Source organism: Daktulosphaira vitifoliae, unplaced genomic scaffold (assembly GCF_025091365.1).
Source record: "Daktulosphaira vitifoliae isolate Bord-2020 unplaced genomic scaffold, ASM2509136v1 Scaffold_1, whole genome shotgun sequence".
Classification (NCBI taxonomy): domain Eukaryota; kingdom Metazoa; phylum Arthropoda; class Insecta; order Hemiptera; family Phylloxeridae; genus Daktulosphaira; species Daktulosphaira vitifoliae.
The window spans coordinates 9945100-9971933 of NW_026099572.1; the positions used below are offsets into that span (position 1 = coordinate 9945100).

Genomic DNA, 26834 nt, shown 5'->3' on the forward strand with positions numbered 1-26834 from the left:
TTTTATTTTAATTATTTAAAAATAATGTAAAATAATATTACACAAATATTGCGAAATAAATATATATTAATAATGAATTCCATGAGTGACTAATTTGTTACAAGTAAAACATATTTTATCGTTATTAATGATACGACAAGCACAATTAGTACAAAACTCATGTTTACAGGGATAAAGTATTGCATAGAATTTTTTTGAATACACAATATTTTTACAATCTTCACAACTATTTGATTTAGGCTTTTTTTCTACATCGATATCTAAAACACCATAATAATCATGTATAAAATTACTTGAAATAATTAATTTTAATTTTAAATAGGTGGCATCAAGAAGCATAAAATTTGTTAAACATAATACAACATACGTATTCGTAAAATAGTTAAATATAATTATTAAATATAATACAATTTAAAAGAAAAATTAATTCCTTTTAAATATTAAATTTAAAAAAAACCCAGTACAGTAGGGACGTGTCATTGTTGGGTCCAGTATAAATTTAAACTGACAATGATTAAAATCACTATCATAAGAAACGCTTAGATGTAAATCTGTAGATAGTATTTAATTCTATGAAATTGATGGATAATTACAAAAGCAACATCATCTTCTATTTCCTTAATTATATCCAGATTAGCAATTCTTAGATTCAAAAATATAATATATAATTTTTAATTAAATATTATATAATTTTAGTTTCGATGCGAAGCTGAGATGGTATTAATTTTACCATGATGTATTAATTTATTTTTTATTTTTTGTGTCTGTTGCCACATTTTCTCAGCTCTCCTTAACCGATTTCTTTCAGCGATACATCAAAAGATCACAAATCGTATCTAATCAAAGATATTATCCTTAAAAATTGAAAAAATTTCTCTCGTAAATGGGGAAAATCATTAATTTTTTACTTTTTTTTAAATTTTTTTTTCTTTAAACTTTCATAACTTTTTTAAAAATTAACAAATTATCATAACTATCTTTTATGTTGAAACCTTAGATATTTTCCTTTCCTTTGATATAATTTTTTTGAAAATCTGACTTTAAACCTGTCCATAGGAGAGATTCAAAAAAGCAATTTTTGCACACAAGTAAAGCTTTTTCAATTAAATTTTTGAAAATATTCCGGAATGTTAATACTTTTATTTAATCATAATAAGAAGCTTATATTAAATACAAAACCCAGAATTTTAATAAAAAAAATAGCATACTTTTGAATACGGTAGCCTTTTTTCGCATAGAAGATAGGTCGTCGGGAAAAAATTTTTTTTTAATTCTATAGTACATGTCATAAGCTTTAATTTGATATATATTTAAAGGACGCAGTATTTCCGGAACATTTTCAAAAGTTATGTTGCAAAAACTAGTTTTTGTAAAAAGTTATTTTTTAAATCCCCCCTGTGAGTAAGTTAAGTGTCAGATTTTCAAAAAAATGACATCGAATGAAAGGAAAATATCAAAGGCTTCAATATAAAATTATGTTGATTTGTTAATTTTTAAAAAAAGTTATGACAGTTTTAAGAAAAAAAATGACAAAATTTACCTATTTGAAAAATTGTAATTTTTTTGGAAATTTTCCCCATTTACAGGGAACAAGGGAATTTTTTTCAATTTTTAAGGGTAATGTCTTCAACTAGATATGATGGGACTTATTGTTCATCAAAATTGGTCCAGTTAGAGCTGAAAAAATTAGGCAACAGACTAAAAAAACACATCATGGTAAAATTAATACTTTCTCAGCTTCGCATCGAAGCTAAAATTATATAATAAATCCAGCAATACCTGGTTAAAATAGATTTTTCGTTTTTAACACGCTTATATTAGTTTCACTTGTATGTATGTATGTATGAATGTATGTATGTAACTCTCCAAACGCCACGCGTTATCGCATATTCTGTCGTCTAGACTAAACTGTCATAACGCATTCACCCCACACCACGCCTCGCTCTACACAAGACGGCAACACTATTCCTCTGTATAAATTTATTTTTGGTTATAGTACCCGTGTGCTTGTCATCAATATTATATATATATAAACAAATTTTTATTTTGACTGACCAATACTATCCGCGTACCATATGGCTTACGTATATATTTCTACTGCCGTTTATACCTCAGGTATAACCTTAGTTCGACACGCCCGCCCACAAAACACAGCTATACCTAGTGCATGATACTTTTACGTAGTTAAGTCGCATTATTTGTATATATATATATATTCTAATTACTATTAAAAATATATATTATTCTAATTAAGAGGTATAAAGTATTCATTCCGATTTCGAGGGATGTTTTCCGTATTGTCATTTTTCGTCACTACCTCCATGTTCCGGGAGTGGGTAATTTGCGCGCCTGCTGCTTTCCTTGGATGTGGTAGCCGTTTCTCAGACTCCCTCCCCGGAATCGAACCCTGATTTCCCGTTACCCGTAACAACCATGATATTGATAGTAACTACTATCATAACATGAAACTAAAAAGTAAAAAATAAATATAGTTTAAAAAACTAAAAAAACACGCTTTTAAAGCACATCGAACTAAAAAGTTAAAAATAATTTTTAAAATAATTATGAACAAAAAATACTAGTTTTATTGTGATAAAAGCGTGGGTGCTTTGTGTCATATTTTTCGTATATTGAGCGCCCGACGCTTTTATCACAATAAAACTAGTATTTTTTGTTCATAATTATTTTAAAAATTATTTTTAACTTTTTAGTTCGATGTGCTTTAAAAGCGTGTTTTTTTAGTTTTTTAAACTATATTTATTTCTAACCAAAACCGCTACGGTGTTCAAAAATATACTTATATTTAATTGAAATATTTTCATTTTATCATTTTTAAAGTAAATTATTAAAATTTCTGACTTTGTATCTTACCATTTTTTGCAACATCATCTGGTCTTTTTCTTTTAGAATCTATTAAGAAAAACAAGTGCGTTTAAATCATGTCTATGAATCTAGATGATTTCGATTTTTCAAAAATTTTTATTATTTCTGATAAGCTAATTGATCTTTTTTTTTTTTAATTTGTTAGTTTTAAGTAGTAAAAACCGAAAGCAATATGAAATTATTTTTAAAACCTAAACAAACTAAAAATTTGATCTTATATAGTTTGGACATCGAAATTAACTGTTATTTATTTATTAACATGTATTATTATAATTACAGGTAATAGCCCAAAAAATATTGTTATGACTTGTTATTATATCAGTGCGTCAGTACTAGTGCGACAACAGCCGCAATAACCTATCCGCTAGCTTAATATGTTATCCAAAGGAGGATAAGATTACAGAGCTATTAATCATACATGAGCATAAGAGACTATTACATGCAGGATCACAAGCGGTATTAGCATCTTTACGGTTACGTTATTGGATTTGAAATGGCCGATCAGTAGTTAGGAAAATTATTCATAAATGTGTTGTTTGTTTTAAGGCAAGTCCAAAAAGTTATTCACCTATAATGGGTAATTTGCCATCAGCGCGCGTAGATAAGCCAGCTCGTTGTTTTGAAACTACCGGGATAGACTACGCTGGACCCTCTTTTTCGAAATGCAGTAATAGACGAAATGCAGCAACGCAAAAATCGTATATTTGTATATTTGTTTGTTTTGCGATTAAAGCAATACACTTAGAATTAGTCAATGATCTGAGTACCGATGCATTTCTAGCAGCATTAAATAGGTTCATTTCAAGACGGGGCATTTGTAGTAAGATTTATTCCAATAATGCTACATGTTTTCAAGGTGCAAATAACAAATTAAAGGAATTAAAAATATTAATTGAGTCAGAGAATCACCTTAACAGGGTAAATCAATTTTTAAATGACAATAAAATAATGTGGCACTTCATACCCCGGAGAGCCGCCCACGTGGGTGGATTATGGGAGGCTGGAGTAAAATGTGTTAAAAGGTATTTATATCGATGTGTTACTAACGTACAAATGACATATGATGAATTTTACACGCTTCTGGTACAAGTTGAAGCTTGTTTAAATTCAAGGCCAATATGTCCAATTTCCATAGATCCTTTAGATCTCTCTGTACTTACACCAGCACATTTTTTAATAGGAGACTCTTTAGTAGCTTTGCCTGAACAAGAATTGTCCACATTTAAACAGAATAGACTGAAACGGTGGCAATGAGTTCAACAAATAACTCAACGGATATGGAAGCGATGGAGCATGGAATATATTACTCAACTTCAGAAAAGAACTAAATGGAAAGAGAATAGGAAGCAAATGTTGCAAGTCGGATCGATGGTAATTGTAAAAAAGACTCCAACTTACCCCCTTTGAAGTGGTGCTTGGGAAGAGTCATGGAAGTATGTCCAGGTAGCGATAGTAAAGTAAGGGTAGTTTTAGTGCAAACTGTCAATGGTCTTAAGAAACGTGCAGTGCAATACTTATGTCCTTTGCCATTCGACGAGCCGGTAGATAATGAATTTGATAAAATAAATGGTTAATGTTTCATCTAATTTTATAAAAATATATTTGTTTATATATATATATGATATTGTGAAGTTATATTTTTTATTGTGATTATTATTTTTTTTTTTTAATGAACTTCATTTATTTATGAGCTGGAGTTATGCCATCAATATTTATTTTAATGTTTTATTTTTGTGCTGTTTCCCTTTTCATTGTGAATAATTGTTTTGTGAATCCCATATTAATTATGTCTTTTGAACCTTATTGGTTCAAAGGAGGCCCTATGTTAAGACTTGTTATAATTTTAAGTAAGGCACTGGCAAAACGCAAAAATTTGCGTTGAACCCGCTCAATTTGCAATGAACCATTTGCTGCCCGGGGATTCCAAACAACACAACCATATTCGAGTATTGGTCTTACTAGAGCACAGTATAACGTTTTAATAGATTTTTTTAGCTGATAGTCCTTTGCCAATCTTAGTAAAAAGTCAAGTGATTTAAACGCCTTACAGCAAACATAATTAATATGTTGGTTAGGGTCAAGGTTAAAATTTAATCTTAATCCAAGGTCCATTACAAAATTAGTCTCCCGTTGTATGTTTTTTGACTCAAGGTTATAAGAAAACACAAATGGGGATTTTATCCTATGGAACGTGAAAACCAGACACTTGGAGATATTAAGTGTTAATCCTAATGTACTAAACCATTTAGAGAAGGAATTCAAATCAGACTGTAACTTAAGGCAATCTTCAGTTGTGGATACACGCATATATAGCTTGATGTCATCTGCGAAACAGAGAATGCGGCAGTGGCGAAGAATTTGAGTGACACTGTTAATAAATAAAGAGAACAAAAGTGTAGATAGATGACCCCCTTGTGGAACACGATATGAGGCAGAAAATAGTTCAGACTTTATACCATATACCTTTACCCATTGATATCGGTCATGAAGGTATGATTTAAACCAAGATAAGAGAGGTTCACCTAAACCAGATTTACCTAAAACACTAATAAGATTATTATGACTGACTGAGTCAAAAGCTTTTTTAAAATCAGTGTATATTACATCCACCTGAGAAAAGAATCGAAAATATAATTACAGAATAAAAGATTATTTGTAGTAGTTGAACGACCAGGGCGAAAGCCATGTTGTTCTTCCATAATTATTCTGTTAATAGATGGTTGAATGGCTTGTAAGATTAACGACTCGAAAACTTTTTCGATTGGATCGAGATGGGTCGGTAGTTAGAAGCTATTGACGGAGAGTAGCTAAATTACTAAATTAAATATGATAAGAGTGCAATAAATTAGGGTCATTATTTGTAGTGTACATTAGACGTGGGAGAGCAGTTTGAACTATATAATTAGAAGTAGAAAGAGGAATGACATAAGGGGTAATGTTACAAGTTGAACATGCAGGCACTCGAAAATTGAATTTTGAAAGTAGGACAGAAGAATCAATCAATCCTGCTGCGAGTTTAGAGAGGAAAATGATATTAGAATCGTAATTTCTGGTTGATAGAGAAGGAAATTGCAAAAAATTTTGAATAGAACTTTAGTTATGAGGTGTATGGGGAATATTAAGGATAAAAGAGGCAAAGCACAAAAAGTTACGCTGGACTCTTTCGAGCATCATAGAGTCTGTAACTGTGTAAGGATCTCATAACATATTTAAGAATAAGGTGAACCAACAAGCAAAACTATTTAAAGGTTTTGAGAGTTGAAATTTATGAGCGACTCACTTTATAAGTTTTTTATAAACTTTATAAAGTTTTGTGAGCCTTGTTTCTTCAATATAAAGGCGATAATTTAAAGTATTAGTGATACAAAACCCAAGGTGTTAATGTAGATCGGCCATGACGGAAACCATGTTCATCAATAAAAATATTATGGTGCTAGATACAATTAATTGAAATACAGGGGACTCAACATTTTTTGATAAATGAGAAATAAGACGATAATTAACAACTTAAGTTGAATCATCAGATTTAAAAAGGAGAGATATAGAAGAAATTTTGAAAATAGATGGAAATAACCTGCATCGAGAAATTTTCGGAAAAGCATCCAAAACAATAACGAATATCGTAGGTAAAATAAAAAATTACCAGGAATACCGTCTGGTCCAATAAATTTATTATTATTAAGTTTAGATAGACCATTAAAGACATCAACTATTGAAAAATAGATATTATTAGAGACAAGAGAATTAAGAAAACACTGAGAAAAAATTTTTACAAAACATGTTTGATATAGAGTTTATATTATAGACAGTGCAATATTGGAAACTAAGCCATTATAACTAACAGAGTTAGATATAGCATAAGATTAATTTTTATGCACTTCCATAAAAATTTGGTGTTTTTAAGAAGGCAATTTTCAGCAGTCAGTAGCAGTACAAGCTCGAAAATTTTGCTTAGATATTTATAGCATGCTATAGGCTTAGTAAAAAATAACGACAGTTATCAAGTAAAGAGGTTTTTTTAATTTATAATGAGCACGCTTTTTTTTAACACAAAATTTCTCAGTTCAGAATTAAACCATGGGGGGCATTTGGAGAAATAAGATTTATGTTGAGAAACATTTTATAATATTGAGGAGTTAAGTGCATCCATGAAGCTGTTTACTGCTAAGTTCACATTTAAAGAGGAAAATGTTGAATTCTACATGTCAATTAGCAAAATTGTAGTTATAACAAGTTGTAGGTAAAGAGGATTTAGAGAACTGATAAGTAACTGGAAAGGAAAGACAGAGAACAGGGTGATAGGGGTCAATAGGAATACAAGGCTCACGAGCTAGGCTAACTGTTATATTATGAGCTTTACTAAACACTAAATCTAAAGGGAGCCATGTGTAATAAAAGTTCAGTTAGGCTGATAGAAACCATAAAAAGCAAATGTTTCAGAAATACAGGAGTAACGAGAAGATAAAAGAGAATAATGTAGAACACCATTAGTGTCATTAAACCAATTAAATTCCACCTAGTTGAAAATACCACAAAAAAGTATCATACTCGAAAAGGCCAAACATTTTTATACGTAGAATAAAATTTCGGGTATCTGGTATAAAATTTTCGATGTGCATTATGTAAGCAACCTAATATGCTTATAATAAATATTCACGGAGTTAATTGTTTCATAAGAGATCCAGACAAATTTTATTAATTCATTAATTTTCGAATCCAAATAATAATCATCAATCATGGCATAGTAATTTTTTTAACCTTTTGGTATAATAAATTTCAATTGCCTGTGTATTATACTAACTTTTTTTTTTAAGATTTATTATACTCATGATTGAATTTTTATTAATAATTCCATTGTTTACAATAGTAAATTTAATTAATTCTGTTTACTTACCATTATTTGAACTAGAAGGCAATTCCCAACTGGGTAACACAATTAAAACTGAAAAAAATGTATTAGATAAAAAATTAATTTTTTTTATAATCATGAAAATTTGAACTATACCTATTATTTGGCAAACAATTCCTGATATTTTTAATTCGCTTACTAAATGAAATACCAAACATTTTAAGTTATTAAAATAAACTATGTATATTTATTTACAAGGGTACTGTGAGATTCTGGTAAAAATCTATAGATTATAATCAATCTTCTTGGTATTGTTAAAATTTAAAAAAAAAATATGGTAAGTTAAGAGTCTTGTATTCTAAAAAATCTCGTCATGAAACCATCTCTGCACCAGACTGATACGCGATTGTGTTCTCCTGGTTTTCATACTTCATGTTTTATCTAACTCTCTGAGTAATCGTGTATATAAAAAATAATTATATTTTATTTTTATTTGTTAATTTTTTTTAAGTTCTAAATATTTAATAACTATTTAAAAAATGTATTTTTTTAACAAAATTTTGTTTTTGTGAGTTTTTTTATTAAGAATTTCATTAATTCTTTAATTTGAGTAATTGTTTAATAAGTGGATTTTTATATTCTACATTAGCACATTCAGTGGTTGAAACTATTGGTAAAACAATAATTTGTGACGCGTCACTAGGAATTGATTCTCGTACGCTGTCACGGATTTTTCGGNTCGTACGCTGTCACGTATTTTTCGGTAGCAGTTTTAGACTCAATAAGGGCTGTGTATCGATAAATATTATCTCATATGGTGTAACCACCTGGTCTCCTTGAGTTATTTTGGCAACATAGGACACATCACGGTTTTCTCTCTGCCTGACAAACGAATCGTACCAATTGATTTCTACCTGTCCAATATCAATATACCAGTGCGTATTTATTCACATACAGAATCAGTATGCCATTGCATATGTTACCTAGACCTTCTGAGACTGGAGAATATGCACTGGTCCCAGAGGCCATGATGCCCCGACGCGAACACACCAACAAAATCAAAACACACCGGAAATTACGTACGACAAAATTAAGTATACTCCAATACACTAAGACCACTTTCAACACTTCTGCAGCAATGTTGCCTAATACGTCAAGCAGCTGGACACATGGGCCCGTTTATCCCCACCGTAAACTTTCAGAGTGTTTTAAATATTTGTCCCGGGCGGGGAGATAAGCCGGCCATCAGCTGACTGCGTGTGTTATGCAATTTGTTCAAACACTTATATAAGGGGAAATTGTCCGATTTAAAAAAAAAAAGTATGTCCGATGAAAGGGGTAAATATAATGTATTTAGAAACAAAAATTTGTGTTGATCTTTACATTTTTCAAGAAGTTATAGCAATTTATAGTTGGAAATTTAAAATCGAAAATAGCATTATTTCAACTACGGCAGCCATTTGCACGTAAAAGATAAGTCTTCAGAACAAATTTTTTGTTTTAATTTATAGTAGGGTAGAATGACGAATGGTAAAAGATGACCAAATCAATGTTTTCAAAAACTATCACAGATAGTACCCTATCACATCTAACATAAGAACTTCGTATGGTGCCGATGATTACTCGCTAGTATTGACATACGTTCACGTACTTTAGTTTAGGTTGTTATTAAAAATGCGAATATAACGTATGTTACTATAATTTTTAAGCTTTAAACGCAAGGTATTATCATTCAATGTTAAGTTTTTCAACTTTCTCTCTTGAATATTCTGAAAGTAATTCTAAATACTTCTAAACTCATAAAAAATCATCAATTTCTATTACAATACTTTTTATTACTGATAAATGTCAGTCCGGTAAAAATTAAGTGAGAGGGAACGTAATTTACACATGATATTTTCATTATTTATACATTTTTTAAATAGTACTCCAAATTCTGTAAAAATTTTTATAATGATAACAATAATAATGTTAATAATATGATTACAAAACTGTATAATATGATAGTATAATATATAGCAACTAATAACATTCATCAAATAAATTTATAATTTAAAATTGGTCATAAATTCACAGTTGCTTTCGATTGTAACGTCAATTAAGTACTAACATGCCACGGCATTATGTATAAACAAATGAAAGGAAAAGTTGGGAAGATAAAGAAGGTGTTTTTTAAAGTTTTTAATTAAAAAAACTACTTTATCTGATAAAAAAAAAATTATTTTTGTTTTCAATAACCTAAAAGAAGTCTATGATAAAAATTTCTGAACTATAGCTGCGCACGCATTAGATGATTTCACATGGAAACCCATCTTTCTAATTTAATAAAATCTATGGATAAGCCATTTTTTTTTTTTTTATTGCATTTTCTACTATAAAAACCATTGATAATTTTTTGTCAATCTTGACCTTATATTTTATCCTTATAATATATATTTAAGTAAACACTACAAGATTATGAAATATTCCAATTTATTTTATAATAGAAAGCTGAACCATTTCTCACAGTAGTTAATTACAATCCATTTATATTTCAAGACTCGTTTAATCGATTCTCAACCTCAATACTTTGAAACACTTTTAAAAAGAAACAAACTACAATAAAATATGCAATTAATTATTTATATTAAAATGGAAATCACATAGTAAAATACCATATCATATAATATATTCAGATATAAAATTAAGAAACATAAACAAACATCAGCCTTTTTTGTCGAATTGTTCAGAACTACCTGCAATATTGGCCAGTTAACTCAAAATATACTTTTTATCCCATCACATAAATAAATAATTTCCAGTATAAAATGCCTTATTTCGAAGTCAGACATATTTGATTTTTTAATACAGCAAAATGGCTCAAACCTGTCAGCATTATATTTCCTCTATCATTGTAGATATGCTGTTGTATGTTTACAACCAGTCATTAAAACAAAGAAATTTTTCCAAAATATTGAAAAATTGATTATATCATTCTCTGGCAAAAATGCGGATCCAAACTATATATTGAAAATTACCAACCAATTACAATATTAATCTATTTTTTAAACATTTTTTAAAAAATAATAAAAAGCATAATAAAACCAGAACTCAAACAATTAATAAGAATACATCCAAATGGTTTTATGCCAGAAATATCAACAGTTACTAATCTTTTTCAATTTACTAACTCGATACACAAATCTATGTCAGAAAATTAACAAACTACACTCTTCCTCCCGTCTATGTATGAAAATGAGAATAATAATTAAAAAAGTATCTGCTCAATCAAAAGTTATTAGATTTATAAAAACATACATATTTTGTAAATTTATGAATAACATTTAACTGTATTGATTAAGATTTATTATCGTCTCAATAATAAATGCCTTTAGGAAATATAACTAAAATAAGAATAAAAAAAATTATTTAAAATAGTGAATATGTACTTATTGTATGTAAAATAACATAATTTACCGCTAATGACAACCAGAAATAAAGGAAACATAGTAATTGACACCTGAAACACATTAATTATTGTTTATAGCGAAAAATTAATTGTGCTAGGAACGCTACAAGTATGAGTAATCTAAACATAATTTGTGGACAATATTTTATTAGTCATCAGAGTTTTGCTCTGTTATGGTCAAGTAACTTTTACATAGGTATAGCCAAATGGGATACAGGATTTCCTCCAAATAGTGGTCAGAAACCGTTCACTGGAGAAAACATTAGAGTTTAATCGTAGGATTTTCACAACTTTTATTATCAAAGGACTATGAAAGCCACGAAGCTTTATTGACAAATTAGTCAGTGTTCTGATAGAGTCTAATGACTTAGAAGTCTAGTTTCTACATGTTACAATTAATTTATATATGATTATATAGAGTGTTCAGTAAGTAAGGAAACAGGTCAATTCTTACAAATAATGATAACAATAGAAAACTGTTTACTTACTTACCGAACATTCTATATAATAGAACAAGTAAAAAACACTTTTCTGGGAAAATTACTCAGCGTGCTACGATTTTCAACATTTTTTTTTTCAACGATAATACTTAATCACGAGAATCTGGAAAAATCATTGGCGATGGTCGAAAAATTTTAAACTTAAGGTTTGAATTTTTCACAAGTGCTTACACAAGGTCTTATCTTATGTAACTTATCTATGACTATACTGTACAACATCAAATCACAGTAACCAACATTCTTGTCAAAATTTACTTCTTTACATAGTCCTAGAAATAATGACCTGCCGAATATTTCTATAATCTAATTTTACAATAAAACGTTGAAAAATTAGCTTATACTCAAAAAATTATTTAACGATGTTTGATTAAATTTTATGTTAGTTTACATAGTTTTCACTAATAACACGGAGTTTAAAGATTGTTTTCAAGTTTTCTTTCGTTTATAATTCGAATAATAATTAATAGATTATTATGAAGTATAATTGTAAATACATCTAAGGATTTTGTGGTCATATTATTTTATTTTAATTATTATTTAATTTACATGTGGGGCATATTTTCTAGTAAACTTCTCTTGGAATTATAATTTTTTTACACAACACATATCATACACATCGTAGCTGGGTAGATTTACTGAAATCAGTGGTTTACCTTTAAGGACAGCCCGAAGGTCCTAACGCGCCATAAGCTTGTAAAGTCCGTAGAGAACCGAGTCTGGGGCAGAGCCCTGGCTTGATATAACCTAGTTATTCTATAATATTAACACAATTATTATAAATGGAATATTATTAATTATTTTGTATACCAGTATAATATTTAAAGGAGATATGGGTGATTTCCTCCTTAGATCAGCCCTATTAATATTTTTTAAGGCCGATATCTAAAAAATATGGCTCTAAAGACCTTATTCTAAAAAAAAAGGTAAAATATTATAAATACATATAAGTATTTGGTTCGCGACAGCTCGTTAGACTGATTGTACGTACTAATAGTACCTGGTCAACTAACATGTATGAGGCATTGAGGGTTCAACTAAAAACTTCACAAAACTTTTTACTATTGTTCAAATTAGATTATACACAATGGATTAACAATTTTTGCAAAATATATTAAACCCTACTAATCCATTAAATATTTGTATATATTTTTTCTATTAAGTGGCTAAATATTTTTCTTTTTAATTACTAAAAAAATCCATCCAATGATAAATAACCTAGTTTTGTAAGGAACTTATGTCCCAATTTTTTTCTAATTATTGAAAAATAATTTAAGAAAAGAAGAGCAAATTTTTGCAATTCTTAAGGGGTGGATAGCTATTTAAAAGTTTACAAAATTTTTTCCCAACCTATTATTTTTGATTTCGGCGCCACTGTTTCTGGTTGATAAAATATAAAAATACAAAACATCCTTTCTTATATCATATTATTGGTAATAGTATTTATGACTATCTATAGTAAAAATGAATATTATAGACCTTATAACAATTTAAACATGAATAAATGATATGTACACAAAATTGGTTATAATTTTAAAAACTTCATGTGAAATTTTTGTTTATTGCTCAATTGAAAAACTACAAAAATATTTTTAAATACTATACATGTAGACCTACATTTATTCTATCATTGTACCATCTCCCACCCATTCAAAAATATCATTATTGCTTTGAACAGAGACTGTTTTAAGGGGACATAAAAGGCATAATTACCATGTAGAAATTTAAAAAGCTATTCATGAGTTTGATTTAAATTAAAATATTTAATATTTATTAATAATTCTATTTTATTACTTCTTGGTAAGAATAAAAATACATTTTTCAATAACTATTTTTAAAACAAGGAAAATAATTTATTTAATTAAAAAAATTAATATTTTTATTCTTAAGTAATCAATTGATAAAATATATTATATTATAAGTATATTATTAATATATTATTCCCCATACTTAGTACTACTCACAAATAAACTAATTGTTTGTATAAATATCGTATGATTCGACTTTTTCAACAATAAATTATGTACTTATAAATTGTATTAATTAAAAAAGTGATTTTCAAAAAATAGTAACTAAACTTTTCTTATAAATAAAATATTCATATATTATATGCAATATATGTTTCATGCTTTGTCAACTAAACTATATATATATATATTATATATATATATATTTTTTATTATATATATATTATTATTATTACTAACTATATTTTAAGTTAAATTTCTATTGAGTGAATATTCTATGAATATTCACTCAAGAAAATAATCAGTGAGGTAGTTTCTTATTATTATTATCTTTATTGTTACCATTTTTCAACTGCGTTCCTCTTTCCAACAAATGTTGAAATATTCACAATTTCTGAAAAATGATTAAAAAGTTATTATGGACTATGTATTTCTTCAATAAGACCATTTTCAAAAATTTAAGCTAGTTAAATATTAATGTCACCATAAAATATAAATTTTTAATATACTTAATGATTGATAAAATAATTGTTATTATGACACATAACTTTTTAAAAATTAACTTAATACATAAAATATGTGCGCAACCATAATATTATCCTGTAATTTTAACCCCTTATTTAATATTAGGAACCCAGTACATAAAACAAAATTCATTAATATTTTTATCAATCCTAAATCAAGAAAGTATAAAACTGCAAAAAAAGTTGCAACACATAAAGTATTAAGTCGGTAAAATCATTTATTTAATACAAATCTTAATAAGTGTCATTTAGAGTAAATATAGTTATTTTCCAAGTAGAAAATAAGTTTATCCCTTAAATATTTTAGAATAATTGTTAACTCAATCAAATAAAACGCATGTGAAATTAACACTATTTTAAATATTACCTTTAAAATTCTTCTTTGTTGATAATATTTTCAAGTTTTATTGTAGAAATTATAATAAAATATCGATCGCCCATATTTTATTTAAATTAACTTTAATGTATATATTAAAATAATTTTAATTTTATAATTTATTATAATGCAATTTAAAAATAACAACTAAAGTAAATAATTAAAAAAAAATTTTTTTATTGATTTATTGAAATGATTTATTGTATTACAGTCTAATAGAATTTTAAGTTATCATTTAAAATTTTTAAATTTATTCATAAAAATAATGAAAAAATAATTATAATTTTTGTATTTATAGTTTGATTAAATATTATAATCTAGATAAGATTTCTAAATAAATGTTAATTACCTAATTATAGTGACATCAATAAACATTATAGTTAAAATTATAATAAATAAATAACAATTGTAGTACTTTAATTCAATTAGTTATTTTAACAAGTACGTGTGTTTTAAGTTAAATTATTTGTTTATAATTGATTATCTACATACATAGAGTTATATTAGTTTAAATAATACACTTTTAAACCCAATCTACTTCGATTATTAGTTATACAAAAATTGTGTTATTTCTTCGTTTTTTTCGAGTTACAATGTTTAGTCATGAGTCGACGAAATATATAAATTATATTTCTATAATGTATTATTTTGGGGGCTACTTCTTCAACTAGGAGGCTAAGTCTACTTGACCCTCTTATTTGTACCAGTAACTAGAATTTAGAGAATTAGGTTTTAACACTTTCAAGAACCTTTTTTTTCAGGATTGTAAAGGCTTCAAAAATAAATTTGCCCAGGCTCACATAAGTTTAAATACGGTTCTGGTTATAATTTAACCTAGATAGAAGTATCAGTGTAGAATTTAAAAAATATCAACCTAACAATAAAAGTAAATTCAACGCTTCAAATCACTGATTCAAATGTTTAACTCAAAACGGAATTTTCAATAAAAATTATAATATTTTGTGTAATAAATCATATGTGAAATTTAAATCATTAATATATTTGAAGAGTGAATGTGTCAAACGTTCTATGTGCCAAAAAAATATTTGTTCAGAAAACACAAAAAACATCACAAATTAAAAATTTTCTTATAATTTTGTATAAAAATATATGTTATGCTATATTTACACTATATTAATAGCCTCGTAAATTTCTATTATTTTATTTTGTCATTTCATATTAGTATAAATTAAATATTTGCTAATGACAGTTCCAAGTGCCAAGTATTATAATATTAAAGTTCCAAGTTTCTAATAATGTGATAATATTATCGTTCCAAGTACCAATATTTTATTATAGATAACAGAAAATCATTCTTTATTTTATTAAGACTTCATATATATTTTTATAAAATATGTAAAAAAATCAACACTTTTTTTGAGTATCACAAATTGAAAAATAAATGTACAAACTTAAATAAAAAATACTCTTAATCTAACATGACATTGTCAGTAAATCTCAAAACGTAAAATAAAATTTTTTCTTCATATAAAAATGTAACAAGAAAAGAAAACAGTAGCTTTCTTGAGTATCACAAATTGAAAAATAAATTAACAAACCTAATAATAATTTAAAAAAAAATTTAGATTAAACATAATTAGAACATAGCAACATCATAATAAATAGCAAAAAAAATTAATTCATGACGTTATATTTTTATAGAAGTTTCTGTGCTTATCAGGTAAAAAAGGAATCATGGCCAACAAATCTTTTTTCTTCTCTGACGACAATGTGGGTTTCGGTATAGGTATAAATGTCTGATTTTTAAGTTGGTCTATAGTAGCATTTCTTTTAAAAACGTTAAAATCTTTCCAAAGTTCTTCATCTGAAAATGTTTTTTTATAATAGATTTTTTTGGGAGTTAAAAATGAAACTTTAATCATCGAACATTGGAAACTTGGTTGTGTTAAAAAAATTGTTAGCAATGTCTTTAAATGAAAAAAAGTTGTTTTCGTCCATCGGAATAACTCGAAATGGATTTATCAACTTCGCTGCTCTAACCATTTCTTGTAAATCAGAAGGAGTGAAATTTTGAAAAACTCTACGTCTCTTTTCGATAATAGCGAAATCACGAGCACAAGCCAAGAGAGAGTGGCCACTTATCAAAAATTTTTGTATAATCTCATCAAATATCCCCATATTTATTAAATATAACATCAAAACTACTAACGTTTTATTTTTATTTTGGCCAGCACAGTTGTCTTACCATATAATTAGTTTTTTGCGATTTATCGTATTTTCGTTTTTGTTAATAACTTGAAAAAGAAAAGAAGCGATTTCTGAGCTTCCACGAGAAGCAATACTTTCATCCCACATATACATAAAGGCTGTATTGCTGTCACCGAGATGTATTCCAAAGTTATAACAACTAAGTTGACGCTTTCCTGAATTGTATTATTGCTTTTCCTGGTCGCATACGATTTTCCACTAATTCTTTTTTTAGTCTGATCATTTCTTCTTTTTTTACCACTTCGTAAAATATGTATACTTTCAGTATCCATAATAACACAATTAAACAAATGAAAAAGAAAACTTAACGAATACAACAACACCAGTATTAGTTATTTTGAAATATAACGAACTATATTATAATATTGTAATCGTCAAACTATTATATTCGCCCAAGGCACTTAGAACGTACAGGTAACAAAGGGCATGTCTCACAGAACAAATACAATCTATGAACGCAATTTTGTACAAGTAAAAAATTTAATTGACACTTGAAACACATACAAGATTGTGACCTTTGGCTCATAGAACATAAATCAGAAATAAAACAATTTTTCAATTTTTTGGCACATAGAACGTTTGACACATTCACTCTTCATTTATTTAAACATTTTTTTTTATTAAAATCAATGATATAAAAAAAACTATTAAGAAAATAACTTAATATTTGATAAGTGAGAATTGGATACCATTCACAAGATATAAGAACATTGTGTAGTCTTTTTCTAAAAGATTTATTTCAAGAAAATGTCTACAAGAATTTTTTATGTTTTATAAATATTAAAAAAATTTTAATTCATTAACATATATCCATATTAGAGAAGAGCTTGGGGGGAGTAATATCTTTAAAATTACATATGATTATGTAAAAAAACGGTAGCACAGTAGGGTCGAGGCACAGTGTAGACGAGGCATATGTGGGACAAGTATAGATGATATCTGACAGTGATTAAAATCACTATCATAAGAAACGCTTCGATGCAAATCTGTAGATAGTGTTTCATTTAGAGAAATTGGTGGATTATTCCAAAAGTAACATCAACCCTTATTTCTTTGATTATATCCTGATTAGTAGTTCTTTGATTTTAAAATATAATATATGAATAAATACTAATTATAATTATTAAATTTAGTATGAAATTGATATTCAATAATTTAATATTGTAATTTAAACGGAGATATTATAAAAATAATAAAGAAGTTATATTTTGCTTTACTTTTACGTGTATAAAAATTTAAAGGGCTTGATACAATAATTTTCAATAAAAACTGTTTGTTACTATAAATAAATGCACTGGACTACAAGGAACTTTCATCAGAAGCAAAAATATAATTTTCTAAATCAACTTTTCGCGTTGTTTTCAAATCTGCAATTAGACTTTTTCTATCACTTCTAATTTTTTATATTATTACTAAATATATATAAAATAATAATTAAAAGAAAAAAAAATTTGTTTTCAAATTATTACTGATTTGATTTTTAATATGTTAAAAATAATCAGTCCAAATTTTCATTTTTAACCTATTTATTTGGTTCTTTAAAGTTGATGAAAAATTTTTGATAAAGTTTCGTGAAAGTTTATAGTAAAAAAAATTGAATATGTTACCATAACTTTTAGCTCAATTACAAGTTTGAAATTGACATCATTAAATAGAAAATTTTATGAGAATTAAAACTATGCTATTTTAAGACTAATATACAGTCAGGAAATTTTATAATTACTATTTACAGTATATTTATCAGAAAAACTCAGTTTCAAGTAACTTGACGTATTGTTTAAAAAAGTAGGTCAAGTTAGAGCAGAGAAAATAAATGATAGTCACAAAAAAATATCTTCTCGGCTTTGCATCGAAGCGAAAACTTAAAATATAGTAAAATAATTTTAATACGAATAAGAAATTTCTTCTTGCAAGGGGCGACTAAAGTGATGGGATCCTTGATCTTTATTGAAGTTATTAAATCTAAATGAGATAAAAATCAAAGCAGTTAAAAATTTATTCTACCTTAAAAAGAATTAAGAAAAAATGCAAAAATTTCATTGTCATACGCGGGTTGAAACCTTGTACCCCAAGCGTGTCAAACACAATTGTTACCAACTCGGCAACCGTACGTCACTACAGTCGGTTGAAAAAATTAGCTATTTAAGCTAGTTCAAATTTCAAAATTAATTTTCTCAACTTCAAATAGCAAAAAAATTTAAATAAGTTTAACTTTCTAGGCTATATTAANAGCAAAAAAATTTAAATAAGTTTAACTTTCTATGCTATATTAATTTTTATTTATATAATATTTATGAAAATCTGTACTCCCCTTGTCAAGTATTTTAAAATAAAATAAAATACAAAACCCAGAATTTTACACACAAAAATAGCATATTTTTGAAACGGTCGCCATTTTCACCACGAAGACAAGTCCAGAGGTAAAATTTTTTTTTTCATAATAAAGTGCATTACATTACCTTTAATTTAAGATATATATATAAGTGTCAGACCTACCGGAACACTTTTAAAAAATAAGTTGAAAAAGTTAATTTTTTGTGAAAAAGTTAATTTTTTGTGAAAAAGTTGTCATTTTAAATCCCCCCCTGTGGGAAGGTAAAGGGTTAAATTTATGAAAAAAATATACCAAGTGATAGGTAAAGACATTTTTTTTATAAAAAAAAAAAATTATATTGATATTATATTTTTGAAAAAGTTATGATGGTTTTTAGTAAAAAAAATTGAAAAAATTTCGAAAATTAGCGATTTTTAAATTTATAATTTTTTTGGAGGTTCCCCTATTTACGGGGAACGAGGGAAATTTTTTCAATTTTTGAGGGTAATGTCTTCGACTAGATACGATTTGTGATCTTTTTACGTATCGTTGAATGAAATCCGTTCGGTGAGTGCTGAGAAAAAGTGGTAACAGACACAAAAAAAAAACACATCATAGTAAAATTAATACCTTCCAGCTTCGCATTGAAGCTAAAAATTCAGGAGGGGATTTTGAGAACTTTAACATTTTTTAATAAAATTCCTTTAAACACGTATAACGAAATAAAACAATAATGTGTATAAGGTGTTGTGATACCGTTCATAAAAATTTAATATTATTCGCAATGTGTATGACAAAATAAAACAATTGTCTTAAATTAATATTATAGCATAATCACTAATGTAATTATTACAATGTATGTATTTGTTCAGTTTAAGATTAATATCTGTACATAAATGTAAACACTGTAAATTAATCTACAAAGACAATGTATTAAGTAACAGTATCCCTAAGAAAAATCAAATGTACCACAACCAATGTAACATATTATCCCTGCTTATAATTTTCATTTCAATAAAGATAGGAGCCCTGGTGGTCAATTCTTACATTTTGGTGACATATATAGATCATAGATTTCATATAAAAAGCCATAAAAAGCTATACAATTTTCTCATTCCACCTTTCAAGTCAAGAATCAAATACAGAAATTAACCACCAGTCTCAAAAATATTCAAAAGAAAACTTGTCAGTCTTGTTCATTTCAATTCCGCAGAAAACATTATAAAGTAGGTAATACATTATAATTCAGATAATTTGGAATTATTTAATCCGAGAAGAGGATGACAAAATAATAATAATTAACTTATATTTTCTCATTCAAATTTATTAACTGGTTTGTCAGGAGAATTATTAAATGCATTCAAAGTGCTTGACCTAAGATCGTATCTACACATTTTCTTATTACGTTCCATAGTTGCCGACCTAAGCTCGTGCTTTTGAAACGTAAGACTATTCAAAAGATTTACCAATTTTTACAAGTTTAATTCATGTATTAAACTTCAATATTCACCATAACCCTTTTATCTGATTGTATTGTCATCCTCTAAACTCTCGGACTCCAGGACCCCAATGAAATTAAACAAACTGAATTATAGTAACAGAAAGTAAGACAATTATATTTATTCAAGTGCTCAAAAGTCCAAATTAATTAACCAACACAACCAATTTTATTTACCTTATTATATTATAATAAAATTTTACTTTTGGCTCACTATAAAGGTCACAAGTTACATTATTCACACATGTTCAATATGTGCGTCATACACGTGTAAGATCAGTATTACTCATACACATATCTATTTATTAAAAAGAATAAATTGTCTTATCACATATTATTATGATAGCAAATCCAACAGTGAGAGTGTAAGAATAAAAGATAATTGTCTTAACAAATCATTGTCAACCACTTTTAAAATAAATTGCTGCCAATGCTGATTTTTTTTTAATTTTTCCATCATGTTTAAGTTCATATATAATGACTTTCTAATGTAAATTTAAATAGATTTATTTTTATTTTATCAAGCAATATGAAACAGTAATTAATTTGTTTAGATATTAAAACATTTTAAATGAACTAAAATTAATTACAAAGTAATTTTTTCCCAAATTTCAGATATGAATTTTTTGACAGCGAAAAATAATGTAGTTACTGACAAATAAATTTAAAATTATTTAGTTTTGTATTAAAGAAGATTTATTAATACTAAAATAATTATTTCCACGTAGTTGATACAGAATATTATTTATTTTTTGAAATAAATTATATTCCAGTGGACTGGGATCCCGAAGTCCTGGGTGAAGAAAATTGTTATCAGTTATCGATTTAAGGAGTCTTCTTTTGTTCATAAAGTCCAAAAAAAACTATATTCATATATTTACTTTTCTTTATTAAAAAAAACAGTAGCACAGTATGCACATGGAATAGTTGGGACAGGTATAGATGTAATCTGACAGTGATTAAAATCACTATCATAAGAAACGCTTCGATGCAAATCTGTAGATAGTGTTTAATTCTAAGAAATTGGTGGATTATTCCAAAAACATAATTAGCTCCTATTTTTTGTTCTACTTCGACTGTCATTTGCACATAGAATATAGGTCATCAGTATAAATATTTTTTCTATCTTATAGTACATAATGTAAGGTTTAATTTAACATATGTTTAAAGAACACAGTATTTCCGGAACATTTTCAAAAGTTAAGTTGAAAAAGTTCTACTTTTTATACGTATGTTTCAAGTTTTGAACGCACCCTATATAAGGGGAAATTGCCTGATTTAAATAACAAATATATCGGATGAAAGGGGTAGATATAATGTATTTAAAAACAAAAATTTTTGCTGATATTTACATTTTTCAAAAACTTATAGCAATTTAAGTTCGAATTAAAAATTTTCGATTTTTAAATCAAAAATTTTAACACAAAAATAGCATTTTATTAACTACGGCAGCCATTTGTACGTAGAAGATAAGTCATCAGAACAAAATTTATTTTTATTTTTAGTATGTAACCTAAGCTTTAATTTTAAGTTGAAAAAAATGACTTTTGTAAAAAAGTTGCTATTTTGAATCCTGCCTGAGGACAAGTAAAGAGTTAAATTTTCAAACATATTATATCAAACAAAAGGAAATTACTTAATGTTTCAATATAAAAAAAAAAATTATTTTGATTTGTTTATTTATCAATGAGTTTTGGCAATTTTTAGAAAGAAAAGTGAAAAAAATGTCAAAGTTTACAGATTTTCAAAATTTTAATTTTAAATTTTTAAAATTTTTGGGGGATATGCGTTATTTACAGGGAATGGCCGAATTTTTTTCAATTTTCAAGGCCACGTCTTCAACTAGATACTATTTGTGATCTTTTGACGTATCATTGAAAGAAATCGGACCAGTGAGAGCTGAGAAAAAGTGGCAACAGACACAAAAAAAAATATACGTTAAAATTAATACCTTCTCTGCTTCCCATCGAAGCTAAATATTCTAATTTTTTTTTGAATACACAAATAATAAAGAGAAACATCCAATAAATTGATTGCGAATCCGAAATCATAAATTATATGCGACCGCGAGATTTGTTGGATATAATTTTGCGAATATTTGTGATGATTTATAAAACATGGTTTAAATTTTTTTAGTTTTGATGCGATGCTGAGAAGGTATTTTTTTACTATGATGTGTTTTTTTTTATATTTTCATTTCTAAAATATTACTAAAATATATTTGTAATTACAGTATGAGTATAAGTTAATAAATATTAATAAATCAATACACATTCGTCAATACACATCATATTATAAATATTTCAATTTTCTTTACCCATTCAAAAATTTTAATTAAATATAACTTTTAATACTAATATAAATTTGTTGTAAAACATAATGAAACTTTTATTTTAGAGGTTAATATAGGTGTTCCACATCTGTCACAATGTTTATAATTTATGGTTAAACTATGTTAAAAGCATATGTTTTCTTATTTATCACTAATATGAAAAAAATTAATTTTTATTCATTAATTTTTACTCATGATAATTGGATAACCTATATATATATATATATATTAGGGTGTCCCTTATTTTGAAAATTTTGGAAATTCTTCGGGCTCACCCCCCAAACTTTTGTGTATACATATAAAAAGTGGCTACAAAAAATTTCAGGCCGATCAGATAAGTTTAACCCGTGCCGACTTGGGGTTGAAAATCGGCCAAAAGTGGTACTTTATTAGTTTTTAGCAATTAACTCGTAAATTAGCGCTCTCACAAAAAAAAATGTTATAACTAAATTGTATATCTAACTGTTTTGTATAGATTAAGTCCTTAAAGTTTTTATTTTAAATCCATTAGTTTTCTAGAAAAATGTCAAATTAAATAATATTTCATAAAATTGCCGAAATTAGCATATTTACAAATATTTCATCATATATGACGAACCATATGTGATACGACTTAATGTTTCATACAAAAATTATTTAAAATTAAATTTTACGAAATAAAAGTAATAAGTACAAATTTCATTGAAGCGATCGTTTTATTGCTATAGTTGAAATAACTCGATCATATTACGATTCTTACTAAATATATGAATTTTATTGTTAGATTCTGTCAGTTATCATCTGGTACATTACAACACTTATCGTACAAGTACGGCGATAATACTATGGTATGACTGGATTAATGTATTGTTATTATTTTTAAATTATAAATAACTCTGGAAATCATAAATTTATTATAAATCGCAGCAATAGGTATAGTGAACTCATACTTATACCACTTTAGTCGCTCTAGTCGCGTATTAAGTTGAACTGCTTCCTATTGTGTTTTTCTTTTAATGTACGTAAAAATGTCCGTAGTATTACGAAATGACAATAAAATATTTTTAACCGCTCTTTCTGCAGAGTCATTTATTACTTTAAGTGAACATACAATTTCTTTTCCGTGTAAATACAATAAAAATCATCAGTATTCCACTTACTTGGATCCAAATTTAAAAAATTAGTATTGATATCGAATCGTTTAAATAATTTCATACTGTTTTTTGACAAAAAGAAGCTACAGATGTTTCTAAAAAAAAATCAATCACTCAATAGTCATCAAAAAGTAAAGATATCAAAAATTATTATACCTGAAAATGATTTGTCTATATCACTTGATGAAAGAATAAAACGTTTGCTAGGGTTTATTATTGACTCATTATTAAGGGATACAACCATTAATTTTTTTATTCAGTTGAAATGTAATCGTCAAAAAATGTTAGAGCAGCTGTTTCCTCTATTAAGTACCATAAATTATTACAAATTTTGTTTAACGCTGCTTTCGGTTGTTCTTTTCCGTATAACTTTAATTCTTTGATAAAATTTAAGTCGTTATTCGGAGCTTTGGACGGTTCAGTACAGTTAAACCAGGCTTTTAAATAAAATCGAATAATAAAAATACATATATCTCGAATAGCATTTATTTCAAAAGTTTTTAGTAAATACTGTTTTCGGTATAAATAAATCTTTAAGCAATATATTGCTCTACTCATCCAACGAGTTTGATGGCTCCAGGAGGGTGTATATAATTTTTTTTATCTGAGTCACCATTTAAAAAAATTATAGATGCAATTCTCTATAATCATCTCTAAAACATCCGATTCGCAACATTTCCCTAGAAAACTGGAGAATATCATTTCAATAATTTTCAAGTGCAGAGCAACATTCGACGTCATCTATTCCACACATCGTATTAGAAACATCAATATTATTCCAATTTTTTTTTAAATTTTTAAATATGGGAATATCAGGGCTTAATGTTACCTGAGGCAGTTTTGTTTCGAAAACACCTCGTAAAATCAGTTCATATATTAGGTGGCGACAAGGTAAATACAATAGATCTTTCTCTAATTTTTGCTCTAGTAAAATACACGAACCCTTTAAACATCCCATATTAGATGTTGTGGTATCGCAGCGTAGAGCTTGGACAATATTTAATAAGCCCCAATCGTCTAACGCACAATAAACAGCATTAGTTTGTTCATACCCCGTCGAAATTTTCAGTTTCGGTATATCAATTAATAAATCTAGATTTTTACTAGTTATCATAATTGGTAACCTATGAATGCCCGAGTCTCTGATAATTATATCATCTGATAAATAAGGTATAATTTGCGTAGTATATAAAGTAGATGGACCGGCTTGGTATTCATTAAGCCTTTCTGTTTCCCTAATCTTACGCTTTTTAGATCTCTCTTCTTTCTTTTATAATTTTTGGTCGATGCCACCTAGACAACCATTCGACCAGGAAGTCTGGTTCATTAAAAATTGTTTATCGGTAACTACCTTAATCAAATTTAAAGTATCGGCGTGAGCGATATCAAACAAATTATCAAAATTATTAATAAACTCAGTTTCTTTTGCTCTAAACGTTTCTCCAATTTTGTGAGAATTCTTTTGTAAAATACGCCTTATAAATTTACGATTTCCAGAGTTATTTATAATTTAAAAATAATAACAATACATTAATCCAGTCATACCATAGTATTATCGCCGTACTTGTACGATAAGTGTTGTAATGTACCAGATGATAACTGACAGAATCTAACAATAAAATTCATATATTTAGTAAAAATCGTAATATGATCGAGTTATTTCAACTATAGCAATAAAACGATCGCTTCAATGAAATTTGTACTTATTACTTTTATTTCGTAAAATTTAATTTTAAATAATTTTTGTATGAAACATTAAGTCGTATCACATATGGTTCGTCATATATGATGAAATATTTGTAAATATGCTAATTTCGGCAATTTTATGAAATATTATTTAATTTGACATTTTTCTAGAAAACTAATGGATTTAAAATAAAAACTTTAAGGACTTAATCTATACAAAACAGTTAGATATACAATTTAGTTATAACATTTTTTTTTGTGAGAGCGCTAATTTACGAGTTAATTGCTAAAAACTAATAAAGTACCACTTTTGGCCGATTTTCAACCCCAAGTCGGCACGGGTTAAACTTATCTGATCGGCCTGAAATTTTTTGTAGCCACTTTTTATATGTATACACAAAAGTTTGGGGGGTGAGCCCGAAGAATTTCCAAAATTTTCAAAATAAGGGACACCCTAATATATATATAGATAAAAATGGTTGATATTTAGAGTATAATTTAAGGATTTTACTTAACTATGCATTTAAAATTCTATGCTAGCTAACACAGAGACGAAGAGATATATCCCCTCCCGATTTTAATTATCTGGTTTTCTATACTCCGTTAATTGTTTTTTTAAGGCTATTTATTACTTATATATTAATTAATTAATTAATGAATCTATCTAATAAACCTAAGAATTATCATCTTTAAATTATCAATACATTTTTTATATTTTAATAATTATAAAACTACAATATCACACAAAGAAAAAAATAAAAATAGGTTTTAACTAACTAATATTTTCAAGAAGTATTTTTGTAACTTACTCTTATTTAAAATTTTAATAATTTTCAGATGCTCAACTTTTTTTTCTTAACTACGCAAAACAGTTTTTCAATTGCACAAACAATATTCAACGATAATTTAAATTATAGCTATTTGCTTTATATAAAAAAAATCTTTATTATATAAAAAAAATGGGAAATTTTAAAACTCTATAAATAAGTTATATCATCATCATTAAAATTATAATATGTTTGAACCAGTATTTCGGAAATTATTGACATTTTTATACCTAGGCGGATGGATAAGTACGGCCGGGAAATTACTATTGAT

At 26.9% G+C, this 26834-nt stretch overlaps 1 protein-coding gene across 6 annotated transcripts; it reads right to left on the reverse strand.

The window, feature by feature from the left end:
* Positions 1 to 46: 46 nt before the first annotated feature.
* Positions 47 to 26658, reverse strand: LOC126893554 (uncharacterized). Of its 6 annotated transcripts, none has more exons than XM_050663870.1 (7): positions 26546 to 26658; positions 13987 to 14038; positions 11189 to 11231; positions 7889 to 7930; positions 7778 to 7825; positions 2872 to 2910; positions 47 to 260 (listed from the first exon to the last, which is right to left on the reverse strand). In XM_050663870.1, exons 2-7 carry the CDS (start codon positions 13987 to 13989, stop codon positions 67 to 69), a joined length of 369 nt encoding a protein of 122 aa, XP_050519827.1. In that variant the 5' UTR covers positions 13990 to 14038; positions 26546 to 26658; the 3' UTR covers positions 47 to 66. The 6 variants fall into 6 exon arrangements, 4 of the variants coding, with proteins under 4 accessions (XP_050519827.1, XP_050519828.1, XP_050519829.1 ...); XM_050663871.1 differs by lacking the exon at positions 26546 to 26658 and adding an exon at positions 14536 to 14607; XM_050663872.1 differs by lacking the exon at positions 7889 to 7930.
* Between the last annotated feature and the right edge of the window lie 176 nt (positions 26659 to 26834).

Excerpts from the sequence above, each read along its gene's own strand:
- LOC126893554 (XM_050663870.1), bottom strand. Across the intron at positions 7,826-7,888 it reads AATTGTTTGCCAAATAATAG|TTTTAATTGTGTTACCCAGT; the intron begins GTATAGTTCAAA and ends CATTTTTTTCAG. Across the intron at positions 261-2,871 it reads AGATGATGTTGCAAAAAATG|ATATCGATGTAGAAAAAAAG; the intron begins GTAAGATACAAA and ends ATGGTGTTTTAG.